General features: G+C 36.8%; 1 protein-coding gene across 2 annotated transcripts in view; it reads left to right on the top strand.

The window, feature by feature from the left end:
• The window catches only part of dpp6a (dipeptidyl-peptidase 6a), a 289142-nt gene that overhangs the window by 8347 nt on the left and 259586 nt on the right, over window positions 1–21209 (top strand). For both annotated transcript variants that reach the window (XM_044103997.1, XM_044103992.1), the window contains exons 2-3: window positions 10422–10490; window positions 10586–10653. In XM_044103997.1, the coding sequence (XP_043959932.1) occupies window positions 10597–10653 (57 nt within the window). In that variant the 5' untranslated portion in view covers window positions 10422–10490; window positions 10586–10596. The remainder of the gene's footprint in view (window positions 1–10421; window positions 10491–10585; window positions 10654–21209) is intronic.

The raw sequence follows: 21209 nt of genomic DNA, 5'->3' as shown, positions 1-21209 counted from the left end.
TGAAGTTTTGGGCCAAGATGTTCTATTCTTTAGAGAAATTCTGCATATAGATGTTGACATTTTTTGTTTTGAAGTTTCTTTGCGTTTTCATTTTTTTGCTGTCACCACATGGATAGAAAGATGATAATTCTCCAATCTTCTTTGTCACTGATTTCTTGAATGACAGGGCTCTGATCATTGTAAAACTAAAGTATCTGAAGCATGGAATTAGCTAGCTAACGCTGCAAACTAGCTAGTTACTGTCAAAAACAACAAAACAACCATTTCTGTCACTCTATTCAATGCTATCGTCTCTGACTTCCGACGTCTGACATGGCGCCTCGAGTGATTAAGTGACGTAGTTACAAAGGGTCAATAATGAGAAGACACATAATGTCAAGATTAAATCTGAGTCATTATTTAATATCATAACTATGCAGATGATACACAGCTCTACATTACCATGTCAAACGATCTAGAGTCAGTGCACAGCTTCAGTTATTACAATTAAAAATCAGCTATCAGGCCAGAAACCTGGGAGTAGTGATGAACTCTGACCTGAACCTCCAGAGTCGCATAAAGACGTTTACAAAGTCGGCCTTCTATCACCTGAAGAACATTTCCAGGATTAAAGGACTATTGTGTCAGCCATATCTAGATGTGTTTATCTTTAATTGCATTGATTACTGCAACAGTGTCTTATGGAAACAAATCAATCCTTCAGCTGTAGCTGATCTACAACGCTGCTGCTGGCATTCTGACTAAAACTAGGAAGTTAGAGCAGATCACACCAGTTCTAAAGTCCTTCCACTAAGAGAATAGTCTTTAAAATTCTGATAGCTTATAAATCACTGAACGGCTTAACACCACAACACATTAAAGAGCTGCTGTTGTTGTATCAACCTTCCAGACCTCTCAGGTCTTCTGGTTCTGGTTCTGCTCTCATCCAGAGCCAGAACCACACATAGAGAAGCAGCATTCAGCTTCTATGCAAATCTGGAACAAACGTCCAGAAAACTGCAAAACAGCAGAAAAAGTTCCTTTAAACCCAGACTTAAAACACATCAGTTTAGAGTTGTTTTTCAAACATCATAAATTAAACTTTGATCAACATTCTGATGAATCATACTTCCACCAGACAAAATGTTATTTCATTTGTTGACCGTGGTTCTTTGACTGTATTTTTTGTGTTTTTATGATGTAAAGCACTTTGAACTGAAATGTTCAAAGTGCCAACACATTTCAGATTTTTCACACAGTTGTAGATATTAAATAAGATGTAACCTTTGGTGAGGAAAACCTGACTGATGTGATTTTTTTGGGATAATATTTAGCAAATCTCTTCTCAGCCTGGAAGGAAAGTGATGATACTTCAGAACTGGAAATAAGAACATTTCTATTTTAAAAGCTACTCATTTTGTACTTGACAAAACCACATTGAAGACTCATTGAAAAGAAAAAAAGACCCTGAAGGCCATCCATCTTCATGTCACACCTCTGTGCCAGCCAGTGGTGTGTGAAGGTGGTTAACACCAATAATGTGCCTTTGTCTGTTGACAGTTCTCACGGAGCAGAAAAGGTTGACTGATCTGCAGTAATAACTATCCTGCAGGAACGCTGCAGATTGATGGTGCTGATATCACTGTGTCATGGACTGGAAAGATAAATTACGACTCTCAGCATATTGATGGGGAAATCGGTGATTCTGCTCCTGGGTGTGCAGAGCAGTATGATAATATCAGCGTCTGATGTGAAATAGAGTTGTTTGCGTCGCTGTTTGCGTCGCTGTTTACTGCGGTGCTTGTAAAACAGCAGAGGAGGACATGTTTGATGATCCTCTGCACAGCTAATGCTAAAATGCGTCTTAGTCTTATGTCTGTAATTCAGTTCTTTGCAAAAATATTCATAACATTTGATTTTATTTCATCTTTTCGAGTTTGGAGTAAAAATGACGCAGAGTTTTCAACATATTTTATGCAACTCCAGCTGCAAATCTGTGGCGATTTTTAGAGTCTGACATTTTTTTCCCAATTCCTCTTTGCAAACTGAACAGCCGGATTTATACTGAGGTTGTCTTACAAATTAATAGTCTCTGGTTCCACTGGATTTTCTTTAGGGTTTTCAGCGTAAGATATGAAAAAGGGGAAACACAAATAAAACATGGTTTTCTGTTTACCTGAACCATGAAAAATGAGAAATGTTTACTTTTCAGGCAAAGAAAAACACATTTTGATCATTTGATAGTCTACAAAAGACTCCAGTTAAACTGAACTGGCATCATTTACCTTTTCTTAAGGTAGCTCTGCTTTAACAAATATACAAAAAGGAGCAAAATAAAGAATATTCTGTTTTTACTCTACAGAAAAAGTCCTGTCTTGATTTCAGACACCGACTGATCCCAGCAGCAGCTCCTTCTTCTTGCTGTTCTTATTGAAGCTGGAGATAAGCTTTATATCTGGATCAGAGCTGCCTTTATGTGATTTATTCTTCGCTGCACTGGACACAGATATGGCTACCTCCTGCAGACAAAAATCTGATACACCTGCACATCGCTTTCACATGTGTTCATCCTGCTTTCTGCCAAGGTGTCTTTGGTAACAATGTGGTCAAAGCATTAAAATTCAGACGTCTTTTAATGCATCAGCACTGAAATCAAACTTTTACTTTGTAGGGGAATAAAGTCCACACAAATTTTGTGTTATTTTTCTAATTTTTACATGATAGGTGCCCTAAAAAAAATAACTGAACCACTCTTTAGATTTAATATTTTGGGATAACTTGGAGACACAGCAGTTTATTTTTCAAAATGGGCAAAACAAGAACACATTTAATCCAAGTGAGGAGGTTATGCGTTTTTCATATACAGCCAGTAAGTGGGTTCAGAAAAGTATGGGGTCACATTCCTGCTAAAAAAAAATTAAGGCTTTTTATTTGTTTTAAGCAATCACGATCAGTTGATTTTTAGTAGAGATGCACCGATCTGATATTAATATCTATATTGATCCATTTGTTGAAAAAATATATAGATTGGTTATCTGTGATAATGTGCCTGATCCATAGCGACGGATCTTTTCAGTCTAATTCTATGCTTTGTGCTCTGAAAATGCTTTATTATCTATTTTACATGATATTTAGAGTTCCTAATTGGACTTTCTAAACCATTTGAAAGTGTTGTTGCAGTTTGTTTTTTACATCAGGGTTTCCCTCAGTGTATTATAAGCCTGGCGGGCCACCAGGCTTTATTTGTGCCCCCACCAGGCTTAGCATTAATTTTTTTTTTTATTATTGCCTTTTTCTACGACTTTGTAGGTGGTGTTTAGGTATTAATATCCAGTCTTCCAAAGACTCATAACTCTCAAGTATTATTTTCAAACTTCCTGTTTACTATGTTAATTTTTTTAACTCAAAAAGATGGCGGCTGGCTGCCCTTCAGCTCAAATCCATTGACATTCTAGTAATAGAAAGTGATGTGGATTCAAAGTGTAGAAGAATAAAGAGGTGAAGAAAGATGGTAAAGGAAGAGAAAACTTTCTGATTTTCCTTTTCCTTACCTTCTTCTTCTACTATGAGGATAAATCCTGTGCTGGCTGTCACTGATCTCTGATTCACAGCTTGACAGCTTGGTTCAGTTATCACACTGAGCTGGAAGCAACTTTTATACTTGTATCTTTTTCACTTCATATCAGATAATTACATTTCGTCTTTTTGGTTTGATTCGATCTGCAGTTATCTGCTGAAACTCACCAGTTGAACTACAAATAAGTGACAAACTCACACACAACTGCAGTTTAATGTAAATTAAACCTACGGGGGGCTTTGACTTTCAAAACAGTTCAGATTTAGCTCATTGTCAAACATAAATATTTCATTTTAGGATATATTTGATTATTTTTCTTGGTGTTGCAGTTTCAGTTGTGGTGTTTTTATGCTTCTGGAAGCATCCATAGAGAGATTTCTATTAAACCTTCTGAGATTTATCTAAAATTGTCTTGGCGGTTTGCTAGAAAATTTAAAACGTTTCAAACTCAAAAAATTTATTTTTTGCTTTTGATTTTCTGAGATACATATAAAAGTTTCTGTTATCTAGAAAAATTTCAACTTTTCAAACTCAGAAGTTTTCATTTTTTTCTGGAAACTTTTTGAGATAAATGTCAAAACTAAAATTGTTTTCTTGAAAAATTTTAATTTTTCAAACTTTTATTTTGTGTTGAAGATTTCTTAGATTAATCTCAAAATTTTAGTTAATTTCCTTTTTTTCTCGAACATTTCTGAAGTAAATGTCAAAATTTTGTTTTGCAAAAAAAACTTACAATTTTTCAATTTCAGAATTCTTTTCTAGAAAATTTCTGACTTTTTTGTCTCTATTGATTCTAATAGTAATATGCAGAGACAGACATAAAACCACATAATTTTTATTTTTATAAGTGGAATAAATAGGTAAATCCTAAAAAGACATTGACGCTAATGGAAATGAACTAAACAGTTTATATTTATGCAAATATATATATATATATATATATATATATATATATATATTTAATTCAATGCTTTTTAATGTCTTAATTTTTGCAAAGTCAATTCAATGACTTTAATAGCCCAAGAAAATGCTGGTAAAATCCATTACACCGGTTTAGTTTTTCCATCAGAAATCAATAAATTACAAAAAAACAACTCTGCAATCTGGTATCAGTACTTTGATTTATCTTGTGCTTCTGTTTTTCTTTGTTGATGCATTAAGAAAGCTTTTGTCTCTTTCTTTACAAAAACTTTGGACAGAAAAGAAAAAATAAATAACATATTTGATAAAATTTGAATACTTTCTGGGAAGAAAGAGCAAGTCTCAGAATCAGATTATTTCAAGCAAACATCATTATGCATAAGCCTGGCAGTAGCAAAGCAGAAAGTAGCGCGTCCAATAAATATGTACGATACAGTCGGGATGAAGAAAGAAGGCATAAATCTCCCAAGACCTGCATACCAATAGGTTGGGAAATAAATATGATTTATGAGATGCCTATGGAGAAAAAAAGAAAAGAAAAGCAGCTTTTATTGAAAAACTGACCAAAACTTTTCAAACAGCAAGACACAAAACTAAACAGTTTTAAAATTTAATTGTTTTTTCAGTTTTTCAGTCTAAGAAACAGAATAGGGCTCTATTGGATGTTGGAAACTGAATTCAATATTTTTGTTTTATTGTTACATACCTTGAGGTCACCCTTACTCTGACCTTGTCCAAATTGAGCTGTGTGAGAACATAAAAGTCACTTAAAGGTGACGTATTATGCTTCCTAGAACAGGTTAGCATAAGTCTATGAGCTATACAGAACATGTTTATAACATTTTTGGCACAAAATTATTCCTAAATAATGAGATTTTAGTCTGGTCCGTTTTGCCTCTTTTGAGCTGTTTTTGGGCCTCTTGTCAATTTAAATCAAAATAAGCTGCAGCTGGCCACGCCCCCCAAACTTGATGTTTACACTCGCACATAAAAATGGTTTAAAACAGATGCGCAATTTTCTGAAAAGCAGAAGTGGAGCCTCCTGCACAACAAACAAGAATGCAGCAAGTGGCTTCTGGCTACTAAGTCAGCAATAAAACGCTTGTCTTTTCCAGCAGCCATTGTACAGTGCATACAGCGGTAAAACCAGCCAATCAAACATGCCGGAGCTCAGCTTGGGTCTTCTGCTAATGGGCTGGGCTTTGCTTAGGTTGCCAGGTGACAAGCGGAACTCTGCTGAGGTTGCCAGGTGACGAGCGGAACTCTGCTGGGGTTGCCAGGTGACGAGCGGAACTCTGCTGGGGTTGCCAGGTGACGAGCGGAACTCTGCTGGGGTTGCCAGGTGACGAGCGGAACTCTGCTGGGGTTGCCAGGTGACGAGCGGAACTCTGCTGGGGTTGCCAGGTGACGAGCGGAACTCTGCTGGGGTTGCCAGGTGACGAGCGGAACTCTGCTGGGGTTACTAGGTGACTGGCGGAACTTGGTGAATTATGATATTACATTCCGGAGGTTTTTGAAATTGCTCATTTCCCAGACATAAAAAAAACATTAACTTATTGCCAAAAACTAATTATGTGTTTTTTTTTTAGTACCTGGGCTGCTTTCAGAAGCAGTAGAAACACAAGTAGACCTACAAAGAATGCTCAAAATATGAATTCTGCAAAATCTGTCCCCTTTAACGCCAATGGGTGTGTATGAAAAACCCATTTTCCAATCTGTCTGATCCATCAGAATTCAGACGACGCCACTTCCCCGTTGGTATTCTTCATTATCGAGCCCCTTTATTAATTAGTGTACATCACATTAACAGTTTTATTAATCCACCCTATGCATCTTTGTGAAAGTTCGCCTCTTTTGAAAGTGTGTGTGATCGCGGGATAAACCCGAAGGCATACAAATGAGTGTGAACAGATTGGCCCTTAATTAAACGGCCTCAAGCAGCACCAGCTAATTTCAGACGAACACTTCCACACTGGAAATCTTGCTTCGCTATCAATAAGGTTGTCATGGCGGCCCCTGTTCCCAGCTGGGACTGGGAATACCAAGCAGACAAACTATTGTACGTCAGCACTGGTGGCAAATGGAGTGTAAACACACATTGAGGCGCAGCAGAAACTCTCCTCCTTGCATGTAGGCTAATTTTTTTATTCACAGCTCACTGAGTGAATCTTTTGGTTTCTGTATTTTTTTTTTTTTTTTTGCCTTGGCCCCGATGGGAAAACGTGGTGGTGGGTCAGCACAGACTGCAAAATTGAATCCCATTAAACACTAAACAGTCAGAAGTGAGTTTAATTTAACATCAAACTTGTTGCGGTTTATGATTAAGCTAGCTCTTACGTGCCTCTGCATTTTATGCTGCAGAAGCTGTAAAGTATTTCACGTTGAACTGCTCCTGCCGTAATGAGTAATCAAAGTTATTCTGGATTTTAAAGCAAGGATTGGTCCGCTGTGACAGATTTTTTTCTGCTTTGTTGCCACACTTAAATGTTTCAGTTTATCAAATAAGTTTCAATAAAACACAAATATAACTACAAAAAGCAGTTTTGAAATAATTTCTAAAATTCCTCCATGTAAAAGACTAAATAGTAGTTAAAGTACAATTACAGTTACTGCTGTCAAACTTGTCACATCTATTTGCCTCCTGAATAAAATCATTTGCAAACTGTATTTGTAAGTTATCTTTGTTTGTATATTGGGATTTTACTGAAGCATGACGACGTATTGGGGTCATTGTAGACGGAAAAATTCCCACAAAAACATTCTAAACTTTTAAATTAATTAATATGAAATTTTCTAGAAAAACAAGGAATTTCTGAGCTTGAAAAGTTGTAAATTTTGAAGAAAACCTCAAAAAATTTAGATTATTTTTTAGAAATGTTTGTAAAAAAAACTTGGAAATTTCAGTTTCAGATGACTGTTGGTCATATTTTGATCCGTCTGATTTTGTAATTTTTAAATACTAAATGGTTGATCATTTTATCGGTTACTCAGTACTTTTTTTTACTAAATACTTTCTTACTCTTGAGTAATTTCTTGGTTGAATACTTTTTACATTTACTTGAGTAATTTTATTATGTTTTTTTAAAAAGAAAAATTATTTTAAGTTTTATATTAAAAGAAACTGATTCGGAAAATTTTTCTTTTGCCTGATTTTGTTATTTTTTGTTATATGAATTACTTGCATGCATTATTATCGTTTTTCTCCTTAAGTTACTAAAATTTCCACTTAAATTAATATTTTGGTCTGTCTGATGATGTAATTTTTAAATATTAAATGATAATTTGATCAGTTACTCAGTACTTGAGACTTTTTACCAAAATACTTTTTTCCTCTTGCGAAATGTTTTTGTTTGGCTGCTTTTTACTTTTACGTGAGTAAAAAAATGTTAAAGTAGTGATACTTTTTCATATACTCCATTTTACCACATTATTTTGCCCAGTTAGCATAAATTTGCAGCTTCACGTCAGACGATGCTTTGGCAGGTGGTTTTGTTTAAGAACAAAATGAGAGAGGAAAAAAACCAAAGGGGTTTGACCTGATAGGACTGGCTACATAGAGTAGCTGCTGCTGCAAAATAACAAGACATTTTCTTGGTTGGAAAGGGAGGAAATGCCACTGATGACTTATCAATGTGGTCAGGAATATTTCACACTAAAGTATTGCGAATGCATTGAGAAAATCATGACCAAATGGATTTATTGGAGTTTAGAAAACTCACTTAATGTATCCATAAAAACTAGGAAACCAAATTGTTTATGCTCTGTTTTCCTTAAGAAATAAAATTTTTATTGTTTTTTTTCTTTGAGGATCAAAATGAAGGAGGTTTTCCTCCTCGTCTCCGAGTTGTCCAGAATCCAGTCCTTATTTTGAGATGATCTGAAGGTCAGAGGGAACTCTGACAGCAGAGAGGTGAATCTGCCTCTCTGCTGTCCTCACCTGTCAGGTTGCTTCAGCAACGTCGAGCGGCTGACAGCCGGACTTCCAGGCTGACCGACAGCTGATAGCTTCTGTCAACAGACTGATTTAAAGGAGACATGCTGCACCAGAGAGGTGGAGAGGACTGAGCGCTACACATCACGGAGAACAGCAATAGACCAAAATGATGAAATCTTTAATGTAGAATAGCATGTAGGTTTAAAGGACTAGAAAAACTCATCCATTTGTCTTTAGTTGCTTTGATTACTGCAACAATTTCGTCCTTAAAAAAATCAATCCTGCAGCTGATCCAGAACGCTGCTGCTGGCGCTCTGACTAAAACCAGGAAGATAGAGCACGTCACCCAGACTTTAAAATACTGTTGTTAATTTATAAATCACTGAACGGCTGAACCTGCTGTTGTTGTATCAACCCTCCAGGCCTCTCAGGTCTTCTGGTTCTGATTCAGCTCTGCATCCAGAACCAGAACCACAAGTAGAAGCCATGAATTAAAAACAACTTTGGAAAAGCTCTTCGGTTGCTCTGTTCAACACTCTCATCCCTCTCTTGCGTCGTCCATCAGGTTTGATACCGGAACGATACAGAGATTAATATCAGAAAAGTTTTTCTTCGCATTAAAACTCATCCAACTTACTGGGTGGTTTTTCCTACTGGGCTTTAATTAGGACTTTTCCACTGATGACCCAGAGCCTCTCATGCAACCTTTTTATTTCTCTGCACACTTCAGAGCCTCGCGGTGAAAAAGAGTCGCAGCTCGGCACCAATCTGTCCAGCTAATTGGCTCACTTCAGCGAACGCCTGACCTCCTAACACCCCGTTATTAGTTACTAATCGAGACCAAACTGATCCACTTCCTCTCTCTGAGATCCTGATTCTAACTGTCACTGCTAGTTTGTCACTTTTAGCTGTTGGTGTCAGTCATCTGGGCAACAAGTTGAAGCAGACGTGCAGCTTTTTCTACAAAAATAACAAAAACAGAATACATTTCAGACTCGTATGATATTTATTTTATTTTTAAGGAATCTAGAATAGTTTGATTCATTAAAAAGGTTTCTTTCTTTCAGTGTAAAAACAAAGTTGCTGTGAAAAATACTTAAAATAATTGTTTTTTACACAGGAATATGAATTAAATCAATTCTTAAAAAGATGATTAAACAAACCGACAATCAGAAAATGTTCTAGTTGAAAAAAGTAAAAAAAAAAACACAGAAATTAGAAATGATCAAAAATCTCTTTAGCTAATTTTTTCCTTCCACTCAACTTTCTATTATTTAGTTTAATGCATTCAGTTTCGATACCAAAGAGCCTCATTAATCCTGTCCACTTGACTGTCAAATGTGACTCTTTTCTTAACAAATGTGCAAAAATACATGAACTGTGTGCCACAATAAAAATAAAAGATAAGATAAAGTTAAACTTCATTAGAAGAGATAATTACATGTTTCTGATTAAGTTTTTCAACAAAGGCAACATAATTTTAAGTCAGTTTCTTTAAAATTATTAAATGAAGAATTTCTTTTCATTTCACATAAAAATTTGCTGGGATTATAATTAGATTTATATGCTTAATCTGAAGAAAAGGCTGAATTATTAAAGATAAGAAAGTTTTGATAACTCCTTTTTCTGTAAGGAGTTTTTGCAGAAATATTCCAGCATAAATTTAAAAACAGTGGAAATGTGGAAATATGTCACTTTGAGTTTTACTTTACTGAAACACCAATCTATAAATGTTTTTGATTGTCTGTATTTTTTAAGATGTGTGGCATTACAGTGGTTGAACACTCGCAGCTTTCTGCCCCACGGTCGGTGCTGTGGAGTGGGCGCTGATGTTGACAGGCGGAGCCGTCACAGCGCAGATGCGCTTGCGCATTTCTGCGCAATTCCCAACGCGTCTCTCCACCAGCCGGAGCTGCTTGGAGCTCCAGCGCGCCTCCAAACTGCGCGCACGGAGCGGAATTTCTAATTTCTAGTGAACTTATCCACGGATTTTTACTCTTATTTAACCAGATCTCAAAGCTGGACTTCATCTTAGCGCACAGGAGGATCAATCAGCGATCAATCAGCGCTGCGCACCTGGTAATTATCACTCAAACTCCGCACCGCTCTCTGCTCCAACTTCATCTTTCTCCAGCGCTTCGCTTTTTGCAGGTTTTTTTTGTTTTTTTTTGCAGAACTTCCCAGCATGAATCAAACCGCGGGAGCCACCAATGCGTACCGCAGATGCTCCAAAGGAGGGAAGGTGAGCGGAACTTTCTGTGACAAGTTTGGATTTGGTCTGAACGCGCTGCTAATTAACGCCCCCGCCGCTGCAGCGTGTGTGTGGGGGGGAACATGGCGGAAGCTCAGAGTTGGGGCTTCACGCAGGTTTCGGCTCGGTTTGACATCTGTAATGAATGCGGGCACGAAAAATTTAATTTGGGAACTTTTTGCTGATGAAAACTGAAGTTTACATGAAACTTCTCTTCAGATATAGTTGATTTTAGCGATGGGTTTTGACAAAATGCGATGTCTGTCGCTGGTTTTCTCAATTCCTTTTGATGTTTTTATATTTTCATTTTGATTTATCTGGTTAGTTTGAACCATTTTTAACAGGAACGTGAATTGATCGAGTCCTGGTTATTTCTTTTCCTCTTTATTTACTGTTTCTCGTCCAAACTCGTGTCTTTTTCCCGGTTTTGTGACCTACATTCACAGTAAAAATGCCAGTGTTGAAATCTCAGGTGTAGTGTCAAATAAAGAGTGTGAGTGTTGTTTTCACACCACACAGCTTTAAAATAACACTGCCAGTGTAAATTCCGTAAAATTCGCGTTGTTAAATTCCAGTGTTAATTGGTTGGTGTTGCTTAAGCCCCGCCTTCGCGTAACGGCTGCAGAGTTCGTTCTACTTTCTGTCGTCACGCCAGCAGTCAGTCGATCGGTACGGCTTCATTTCGCCACGAAAGACACAATTCTTTCCTAAAGGTAAGCTAAATATTCATATATGACCATTGTTTCGTTGTAAATGTGCTTTTTAGTTTGAGACTTCAAAGAGTGCACGATATTTAACTAATTTTGCATGGAAAATCCACCAAATTCAAGGTCCCGCAGTTTTGCCTAATCTTGTCGAAAGGTAAATTTGAATTCTGTTATATTTGGTAAGTTCTAGTTGTCGTTTTAAACCATGGATAATACTTGTATATCTGTATTATTTGAAATATTGGCGATGTGTGTATCTAAAAAGCTAACTTTGCAAACGGCTAGCCTCTGAGAGGATATGGGGATGTTTTTTTAAATTCCTTGGCGAACTTGTTCCTTACTGTTAAGGAAGCAGTTAATTTTCCGTAAAATAAAAAGTTTTTAATCCAACATAAATGTCGAATGTTTTCAACTCTTTATATAATTTATGGACTCATTGTGGGTGTTGTCTGGTTCGTCAACTTTGCAATACACTTTTGAGAGGGGACGCAAAAGAGAGCGAAAAAAAAATCCCCATGTCCACTAGAGGGCTCCGTAGACTGTACCAGTAGCAAAGCAAAAGTATAAAATGCCACGTTAGCTGATATGGTAGCAGATTCTGACTAGCTAGCTAGCTCAACACTCTAGCTTGGATGAAGTTTATATAGTTGACAGAGCTGATGTGTTCAAAGTGATAGTGGAAGTGATATATCTGAAAAACATAATTATTAACATAATGATCATTCAAATAATTAGTAATTGCTGAGAATGGGTTTTCTGTTCATAACCTCTCCTTAATTGGTGTGAGTTTGTTTAACCCCTATGTGAAACAGGTATATTCTTTTTGAATTGTGTTTTAGGAGAGTCCCTCCTGTCAATGTCCGCATCACCTGTGCCCTGGGAATTGTCACCCGCTTTCCCAGTTTGAAAAATAATTGCTCACCAACTGGCTATGTGAGTACCTGAAGATCTTTTTCACAATGTGGATTAACCATGTAACTGTCCTTTTGAATACAATGTAATTGATATTTTGTGGTTTCTGTTCTGGGATAGGAACATTTCTACGATCCTCAAAGTGGACAGGGCTACCTGGCCTATCGATTGAAAAACGCTCAGCGTAACACTGCAAGTGACTTTAAGAGGAACTCCTGACTGCTCAAGAACTACAAGGCAGACCTCAACATCTGAACAGCTGTTTGGTGATGGATGCAAAGAAGCAATGTCCATAATGAAGCATGCATCAGACCAGGACGTTGTTAAGGGGAAAATGAAGGCAACATTCAAGCATAGACAGAATATGCTACATGATCTGGACCAGTCATCACTCATCTTGGATCACTTCCCAAGATTCTTGGATACACCAGGCTTGGTGAGAAACTCCCAGATTTGATTAACTGAACTTTTGAATTGAGTTTTTTGATGGTATTTTTCTTCTGTTAGATTGAGCAGGACTTCATCATGCTCTTTGGAGAAGACATCTTGGGGAAGTTTGTTGCAAGATGGCCAACGTTCTACAAACCAAAGGTCATCACTGTCAGCAAAAGCCTTGGACAGAGCGTTCACCTGGATGACCTTCTGTCTGCTCAGGAGGAATCAAGTGATTATGGTATGTATTGATAGATAAATATGTTCAACAGTCTTTTCTATGTATATGCATTCTAAGCATGGCTTGTTATGATTTTATCAGAATGGGACAGTGACTTGGCAGCCATTCTCCTGCTGGTTCATCTCTTGCCTCCAACCGTCAAAGGGAAGAAACATGTAAAAGTTAGTGCAGCTGAGGCAGCTGATCGTGTTGTGAAGTTCATGAAGGTATGTTTTTGACATGAATTATTGTGCTTCACTTACTGTAAATTGATCTAATTTTTACAAGACTGTAAAATGTAAAGTCATTATTTCGCGTTATTTGTATTGTAAATCTATAGTTATTTTTGGAGGGGATGGAAGAGATCAGGGTTAATTTTATGACAAAATGGAACAAAAATTGGTTATGGGAAAATAATGACACAAAGAATTGTATGAGCCCATTAGAAATTATCTTTTCACTTAAGCTCACAGGAGTTTCCTTGCAAGTCATATCCCTTTTGTGGCATGTTCACAGCTAAAGGAAGGTGGAAAATATTCTTAATTTGTTGCTAGTGAGGGACTAAAATCATTATTTCTAAAGTGCTGTCTTTTAATCTTAGGTTGGAACAAGCATGGCAACATTCCTTGGCAAAGTTGGATCTGCACAGCCCTTCCTCCTCTGCGTTGGAGAGAAGAAGAGCAGTTTTCTGAAGTTTACATCATCCTGGATCAGAAGCCCATTCCTTGTGGCACAGACTGCAGTGGCTGCCTTGATGAACTTTTAAGGCACACTTTGTGTTTGCTGTGTCCTACAATGCAACCCTCCTCAACTTCTACACATTCATCCAAACAACAGTTTATGGGATTGATGCGGCAACAGCAAAGGAGAGCCCCAGAGTCGAGGAAATCAGAGTGAGAATTAACAACACTTAAATATGCCAACATGTTACATTTGTAAGGTTCAGCACAGAAATTCTTCAACTCTTTTTCAGCGTTTGAAATTTAGTCATGCTTTGTATCCAGGGCACAAATTGCATTTTAAACGTGGGGAACATAGCTGTTCATATGTTTTTTTACACATATTCTGGGTTCAAAAGCACTAGATTCTGCTATAGATTCTGTTTATGTGGACAATGTTGGAGCAGATAATGCTGAGACTGATGATGTTTGTGCTGATGATGCATTGAGTAGTACTTCTGTTAGTCAACAAAGACTTCCTAAAAAGGCAGTTAATGGACATGTGTAGCTCTGTTATTGCCCAAGTTCAAACATCTGGACTTTCTGAAAATCTTGTGCAATCTTTAACTTGTTCAATGGAAGAGGTTGTTAATGATGTTCATATTCAAGCACAGGATGCTGTTCTTGCATATCTTTCATCTGAAGTGAATGAGCAAACCTTAAACAAAGTCAGAGAATGTTTTGAGAACATGGAAAATCTATTCACACACCTTAACACTGTTTTGTATGAGCTGTGCATTGAAGGTCTGTAATACTGAAATGGGTTTAATAAAAGTTGAACTTTCCATTTCTGTGTATTGTTTTGAATATTTTTTTACCACTGGATTTGGTTGATATTGACACCTTGTGGGGTCAATTATTTACCTTTTTAACACGATATTATATTTGAGGTTAACACTACACTAGTGTTACTTTTGACATTATATTTTAACACCAACACCGTTGTAATGTTAATGTGACACTCCATATTGTTGAATATTAACAATATCTGGTGTTAATTTAACAAAAAAATGGGTGTCAAACTTTTAACACTTTGAAAAGTGTTACTTTAACACCAGCTGACTTGGACACATATAGACACTTTGTGGGTGTTAAAATTAACACTGTTGGTGTTAATTCACCACCGCCATTTTTACTGTGTTACTTCTGCTGCTGAGAGGGGAGATGGAGGATGTGGGAGGAAACGGAGCGGACAGCATGGATGTCTTTTCCTCAAAGAGGAACAGAACCAGATGTGCTTCTGTCAGCATCAGCGCAGATGACGAATGAATGCTTATCATGAGAATACATGACACCTGCAGGGAGCCTCCACAAGCAGACCCCTCACTGGTGGAAATATCGATTTGTGCTGCTGCGAGCATTGATGGAAGAGGTTCTGTTTAGAAAGTCTGCTAAATGACTGCTGAATGGTTTGGAGTGAGGAAATGCTGTTGAGGTGTTTAGTGTTCGCTTTAATTAAAACTAAGTCACTTAATTAAAACCAGTTTTTTACTAAGATGTAGCTCCGATAATGAGCTCAGCAAATATGCAGTTCCACCAGGTCTTTGCTGATCGCCTCTGGCTAGTCTGAAGGAGCTGAATGAGGGTTCATCTCATGAACTGAAGCTCGGAAACTGCAAACTTTTACGTCCACCCAGGCCTTTTGCTCAGCTGAATGGTTGCCATGGGGATCGAAGGATTTCCAGGGATTCCCCCAGAAAACTTGCTAAGCCCAGTGCTCACAGCACCATCCATTTTCCCTAATGGGGTCAGGAGGGTTGCTGGTTCCTCTCCAGCTGCGTCCCGGGCGAGAGGCGGGGTCACCCTGGACAGGTCGCCAGTCTGTCACAGGGCAACACAGAGACATACAGGACACACAACCATTCACACACACACTCACACCTAAGGAGAATTTAGAGAGACCAATTAACCTGACAGTCATGTTTTTGGACTGTGGGAGGAAGCCGGAGAACCCGGAGAGAACCCACCATGCACAGGGAGAACATGCAAACTCCATGCAGAAAGACCCCGGGCCGGGAATCGAACCCAGGACCTTCTTGCTGCAAGGCAACAGCTCTACCAACTGCACCACTGTGCAGCCCGCTCACAGAACCATGTGTTTGATTTTAAAAAGATGCTTCAAGTTGACAGGAAATTTAAAAAATCACTTGGTATTTATTGAAAGTCTGGAAGATTAAAACCTAAACACCAACTATAGAGTAAAAAAAAGGCAATTATTAAAAATAAATAAATATGCTCAGCCTGGTGGCCCGCCTGGCTGATAATGCACTGTAGGAACCCTGATTTCTCAAACATGAAATGCAGAACCAAATCAATAACATTAAAATGTGAAGTAAAGCTCAAAAAAAGTGAATTTTACATACTAGAACTTTTAAAATGATTTTAAAGATCTCATATATTTTCTTTTTGTTTGTTTTGGTTCCTAATCCTCATAAGTACCGTACGGTTCTCTGTATTTACCAAAAGTGGTTCAGTTTATTATCTTAGTGCTTTTAAATTGATTTTATTGTAAAACCTGGAGCAACGTGATGCTACATGCTAAACTGTCTTTCCTTTTTAGGACATCAGTCGTATAAAAAAGTGTGATTTCTATCACTAAACTGCACATATTTTCATATTATTGGTACCATCATTGATCAAACATCGGAGAAAATAGTAAATCGGACAATATGGACATTTTTTTGGGGGAGGGGGTTGAACGTGATTTAAATAAAATTTCCTTTGGGATTAATCGGACAAATGCAAACTTGTAGGTAAAAATCTGGTGTCCCAGCTTCAGTAAAACTAAATATTAATGTTTTAAGCTGTATTGTAATAATGAATTACTGTGTTTTATGTACATTTCCTTAGATGAACGCAACAAAGGGAGTTTTGGAACATGTTTCTGAATATTTAGCTTGTTTTGTTGCTGGTGTTTTTCCTCTCTGCTTTTGTTTTCATTCCCGGCAGGTTGACTTTATTATCCGTGTAATATTTATGGTGTCCTTTCTCTCCCAGCTTGTTTCTATTTCCGATTCTTTTCATCTCATCTTTCCCACCGACGACGTGTGAGGAAAAATAGATCGAGACAAAGCGGCTCTCCAGACAGCAGTTTCCGTTTCAGCCACAGTAATCCGCAGCATCAAACTCTTTTATTGTTGCTCCTTTTGTTTATTTCCTCTTTTGTAATCGTGCCCATGTTTAAAGCTGTGGAGAGTGAGAAAATTTCTCTTTTGATGAGCGATTGGTTTTGTCTTTGGGTTTGCAGTCGTGTTGAGACGCTGCGTTGTGGATTATTGGCTCTGCTCGGGTCGGCGTGTTGGACCGGATAAACCTCCGACGGCAGCCTGACAGGTTCATAAACACCTGAGAGGAAAAGAGAGCAGCTGGGCTGCTTCTCCAGATTATTTTCGGATACTTGAGAAATCTATTTGACAGCGTGGAGAAATAAGACTTTGTTGCTGCTGTAGGACATTTGTAACAGAAACTGCACTGGGATGCCAACAATAAGCCAGAGGAGCAAAACTTCAACATTTTTATTCAAGTTAAAGTAAAACGTAGCTGTCAATAGTAAAAATATTTGGTTAAAAAGTCGACTCAAGTGCTGAGTAACTGATCATAATACCATTTAAACTTTACTTCAGACGGAACAAAATATTAAGTTTTGGTGGACTTATGGGTAAAAATGTCAGTAATTCACATACAAGTAATGAAAATGACTAAATCTGTCAAAAGAAACGTTTGAACATAAGTTTAAATTTGTGAAACTTTAAATCCAGAAACGTTATTCAAGTAAGAGTAAAAAGTTGCCTTCCAAGAAATTACTTGAGTAGGAGTAAAAAATGTATTTGGTAAAATGTCTACTTAAGCAACTGATCAAATTATCAATCATTTCATATTTAAAAACTACATAATCAGTCGGACTAAAATATAAAGTTAAGAGGAAATTTTGGTATTTTAAGGATGAATTTGAAAATTGTTTGTATAAGTTGCAAAAAAATTTAAAAAATCAGGCAAAAGAAAATGTTCCAAATCAGTTTGTTTCAATAAAAAATGTATAAAACTTTAATAAAAAGTGCAGGTGTGTGTTTGTGTCTGGTGAATTTTGGTTAAAACATGTTTGTTTTTTCATTCAGTGGGTAGAAAATTCATAAAATTTACTCAAGTAAGAGCAGAAACACTTTATAATAAAATTACTGAAGTAGATGTAAGAGTACAGCGTTGGAAAATTTCTCCTAAAAGTAATTTTTTACCCCCCCAAAAAATCTGCTTAAGTAAATATAACTAGTTACAACCCAGCTCTACTTTAAGGTGTTTCCAGTGCAGATTCAGTTATCCTCACTTTAATGTTAATTATTTATTTCAAACACGATGGCGGTATAAATAAAATGTTCGAGTTCATGTTTTTTGTCTTAAAGTTGTTCTGAGACAATCAATCGATTGGAATCATCAATTAATTTAATAATTGATTGTTTGAGTACACACTTGGGGGGAAAAAAGGCGAAATTTTCTGAGGTAATAAAAGCATTAAGTAAGAAAGACTGTACAATATTTATATAGATTGTGCATTTCAGATAAAGTTCTTAAAATTGTATAGTTTTAGATTTGCTATTGAATTAATTGGTTAATGAAAAAAATAAACAATCGTTGCATTTTAAACAATAAGATGTATATTTTTTTTTTATTTAAAAACTTAATTGAATGCATTTCTGATGTATAAAAGTCGATTTGATTTTATTTCCAAATCTGCTGTATTTCAGTGTTGCGTTTATTTCTACTTTTAATCATTTCACTTGTTTTAAATTCAAATCTTATTCATTCTTTGCTCAGCACTTGTGTGCATGTCGGCTGTTTTTAAATGAGCTCTGCTCGGCAACGACCTTTTAAAACTTCAAGGGCTTTTTCACATTACCTCCAGTTTCCAAACTTAAACCGTAAGAAATCTTGATTTTGTCAGCGGCTCTTTAACACGATTCAAAACGAGGGACGAAAGGATGAATGGATGAAGGAAAGAAGATCCTTTGTCCTGTCTCCGTGTTTCCTAATACATCGAGATAGTTTGGGTTTAGATTTTTTTTTAGATGGCTTCTTCTGTTAAACTCAATATTCAGATGGAGACGTGGTGAAATATTTATGCTGTAAGTGAGAAAACAAATGAATAAAACAAGCCAATCTTCTCAGATTTTATGTGATTGTCAGGCGGGACGTGGCGGTAAAAGGTCTCCTGTTGAGTCGTCTGATGTAAATCCTCTGGGAGGATCTGCAGACGTTCCTGTGAGAATCGGCCCTTTTTGCAGCTGCTGATGTATAAACATGTTTTTCCTTCTCTTATGCAAAATGTACACAAACCAGGAGTTTCTGACTCACTGCAAACACTCAGATGTTTATGTTTTTCCCTCAGTAATTTTATGATCTTCCTGGTTGCAGTTAATACTCATAATTAATTTTCTGTTTATAAACGATGCAGTTTAGAGTCTTGCATGATGGACTAAAGTGTGGATTTGATTAAATAAATATATTTCAGGTTTTGTAGTGAAATGTTGACGTTATGTGACTGACCGCAGGAAATGTATGAACAAGTCGGCAGAGCACAAACGGAGAAAAAGAAAAAGCATTAATTTATGAGAAAACTGTGATTTGTTTTCTTCAAAATAAGGCAACAATCCCTTGCTTTAAATTACACTTTCAGAGGTTTTAAAATGGTAAATTTGTGCTTGAATTGAGCCAGTGCATTGCTATTCCAGGAAGTGGAAAAGTTTTTAAAAATCCCCATAAAAAGAGATTTTAATTTTACTTAAAGAACAAAAAATGAACTTATTTCACTGATTTTTAAATGAAACGTACACCTGATATCCTCATGGACCAAACCCATTCATAAATAACTGTTAGAGTTTCCTATTTTTATAGTTCAAACACCAAATATAATAAATGTTGACGTAAACAGTAGAAGCTAGCATAGCTGATCACTGGGTTCAGCCAATCAGCGCCAAGGAGAATGCAAAATCAAAACAAACTCTGTCAGTTCAACAAACATTAAAAGACTCTTATGAAATCCATAAGAGACAAAAATAATACTCAGAACCAGAACTTAGAAACCGAATGGTTGGGGAGCAACTTAATTAAAGTTTTGGGGTACCAGAGTGAAAGGGGGTTGAATAAATGTCTGGCATCATTTTTCTTTTCTTTGCTTTTTTTTTTTTTTTTAAATCATCTTTCTTCCAATTCTCAACTATAAACCACTTTGTGTTGGTTTATCTTAGTCAAACACGTCGCAGTTTGATTTAATTCGATAAAATGGCAAAACGCTATTAAATTTAATAAATTTAATAGTATACCTTTTACATAATAATAAAAGGTATACAGTGTTTTGAAAGCAGGGTTTGTCTCAGAGATAAGACATCTGGTAAACACTAGAGGGCAGTGTTGCACTGTAAGGAAGTGAGCGCTGAGAAGCCAACAATCACAACAACGCTGCCATGTTTTTCTGTTTTTACTGTTTATACTCATATGAACTGTCTACTGGACTGGATCTGATTTCCAATCTGTTTCTAATTCTAATCTGGTAAATATTTAAATGTTTGGCTCATTATTTCTAACATAAGCATTTCTTTTCAAATGGTTTTGCTACAAATTTAGATGTATAAATGGTATATCTCGGTTTCATATAACCCGTTGCCTCTCCTGGATCACTCCAGAACCTTCCCTCCGTTTGTGGCTCCAGTTCCTGCTGCTCCTTCCCCCCCACCTCCTCTCGGTCACAGCAGGATAGCTTGATTATCTTGGCCCCTGACAGCCCTGCGGTACTGCACACTAAATCCCAATTAGCTCCCTCCAGTTTCAGAAGTTTGCTAATCTCTGCATCAGCAAAAGCCAAGAAAATCCCCCGCGATCGCCCTGCGATCGTTTTAGATTTACAGATTTATGACGAGAATATGAAAGTTTCATTTCGGCCCCTCTTACCTGTTTGTGCAAACGTTTTAAGCCACCCCTTATTTCATCACATGTCACTCCCAATCAGTTTAAAAGTATTTACACTCCTTTAAGTTTTTATATTGTCATATTCAAGCAGAGCTGGCCCAAGACATAAGCGAGTTAAGAGGCTGCTTAGGTCCCCCACACCACCAGAGGGCCCCCAGGAGCCCCAAGCTAGCATAACTTATATTTAAAATAACATTGAATAATGCTAACTAAATATTACACATGGACAAACAATGTCCATATTATTTTTTATAGTTGGTACACAATACCAACAACTGGGTGTACCAACTATAAAAAACTATAAAAAAGTATAAAAAAAAAAAATAAAAAATACTTTTTCTATTTTTTTTCACATTTTCATATCCTACTTGTTAACTTGTTTTCTGTAAAATTGCTTACCAGCTTTCAAATAAAATATGATGCTCTTAAACACCACTATGCATCTTAAAATCCCTTTTTTTTTGGTTTGCTACTTTTATTTGGTTAAAATCAATGAACATTACACTGGTATGATGTAAATTCATTAGAAATGACGCTAGTGTCAACAGGTAGGATACGGTTGAAGAACTTAGAAGTGTTTCATATCAATGATTATTGATT

This window comes from Gambusia affinis, linkage group LG21 (genome assembly GCF_019740435.1).
Source record: "Gambusia affinis linkage group LG21, SWU_Gaff_1.0, whole genome shotgun sequence".
NCBI lineage: Eukaryota > Metazoa > Chordata > Actinopteri > Cyprinodontiformes > Poeciliidae > Gambusia > Gambusia affinis.
Note: the sequence above shows the minus strand (reverse complement) of the source record. Positions and strands in the feature narration are given on the sequence as shown.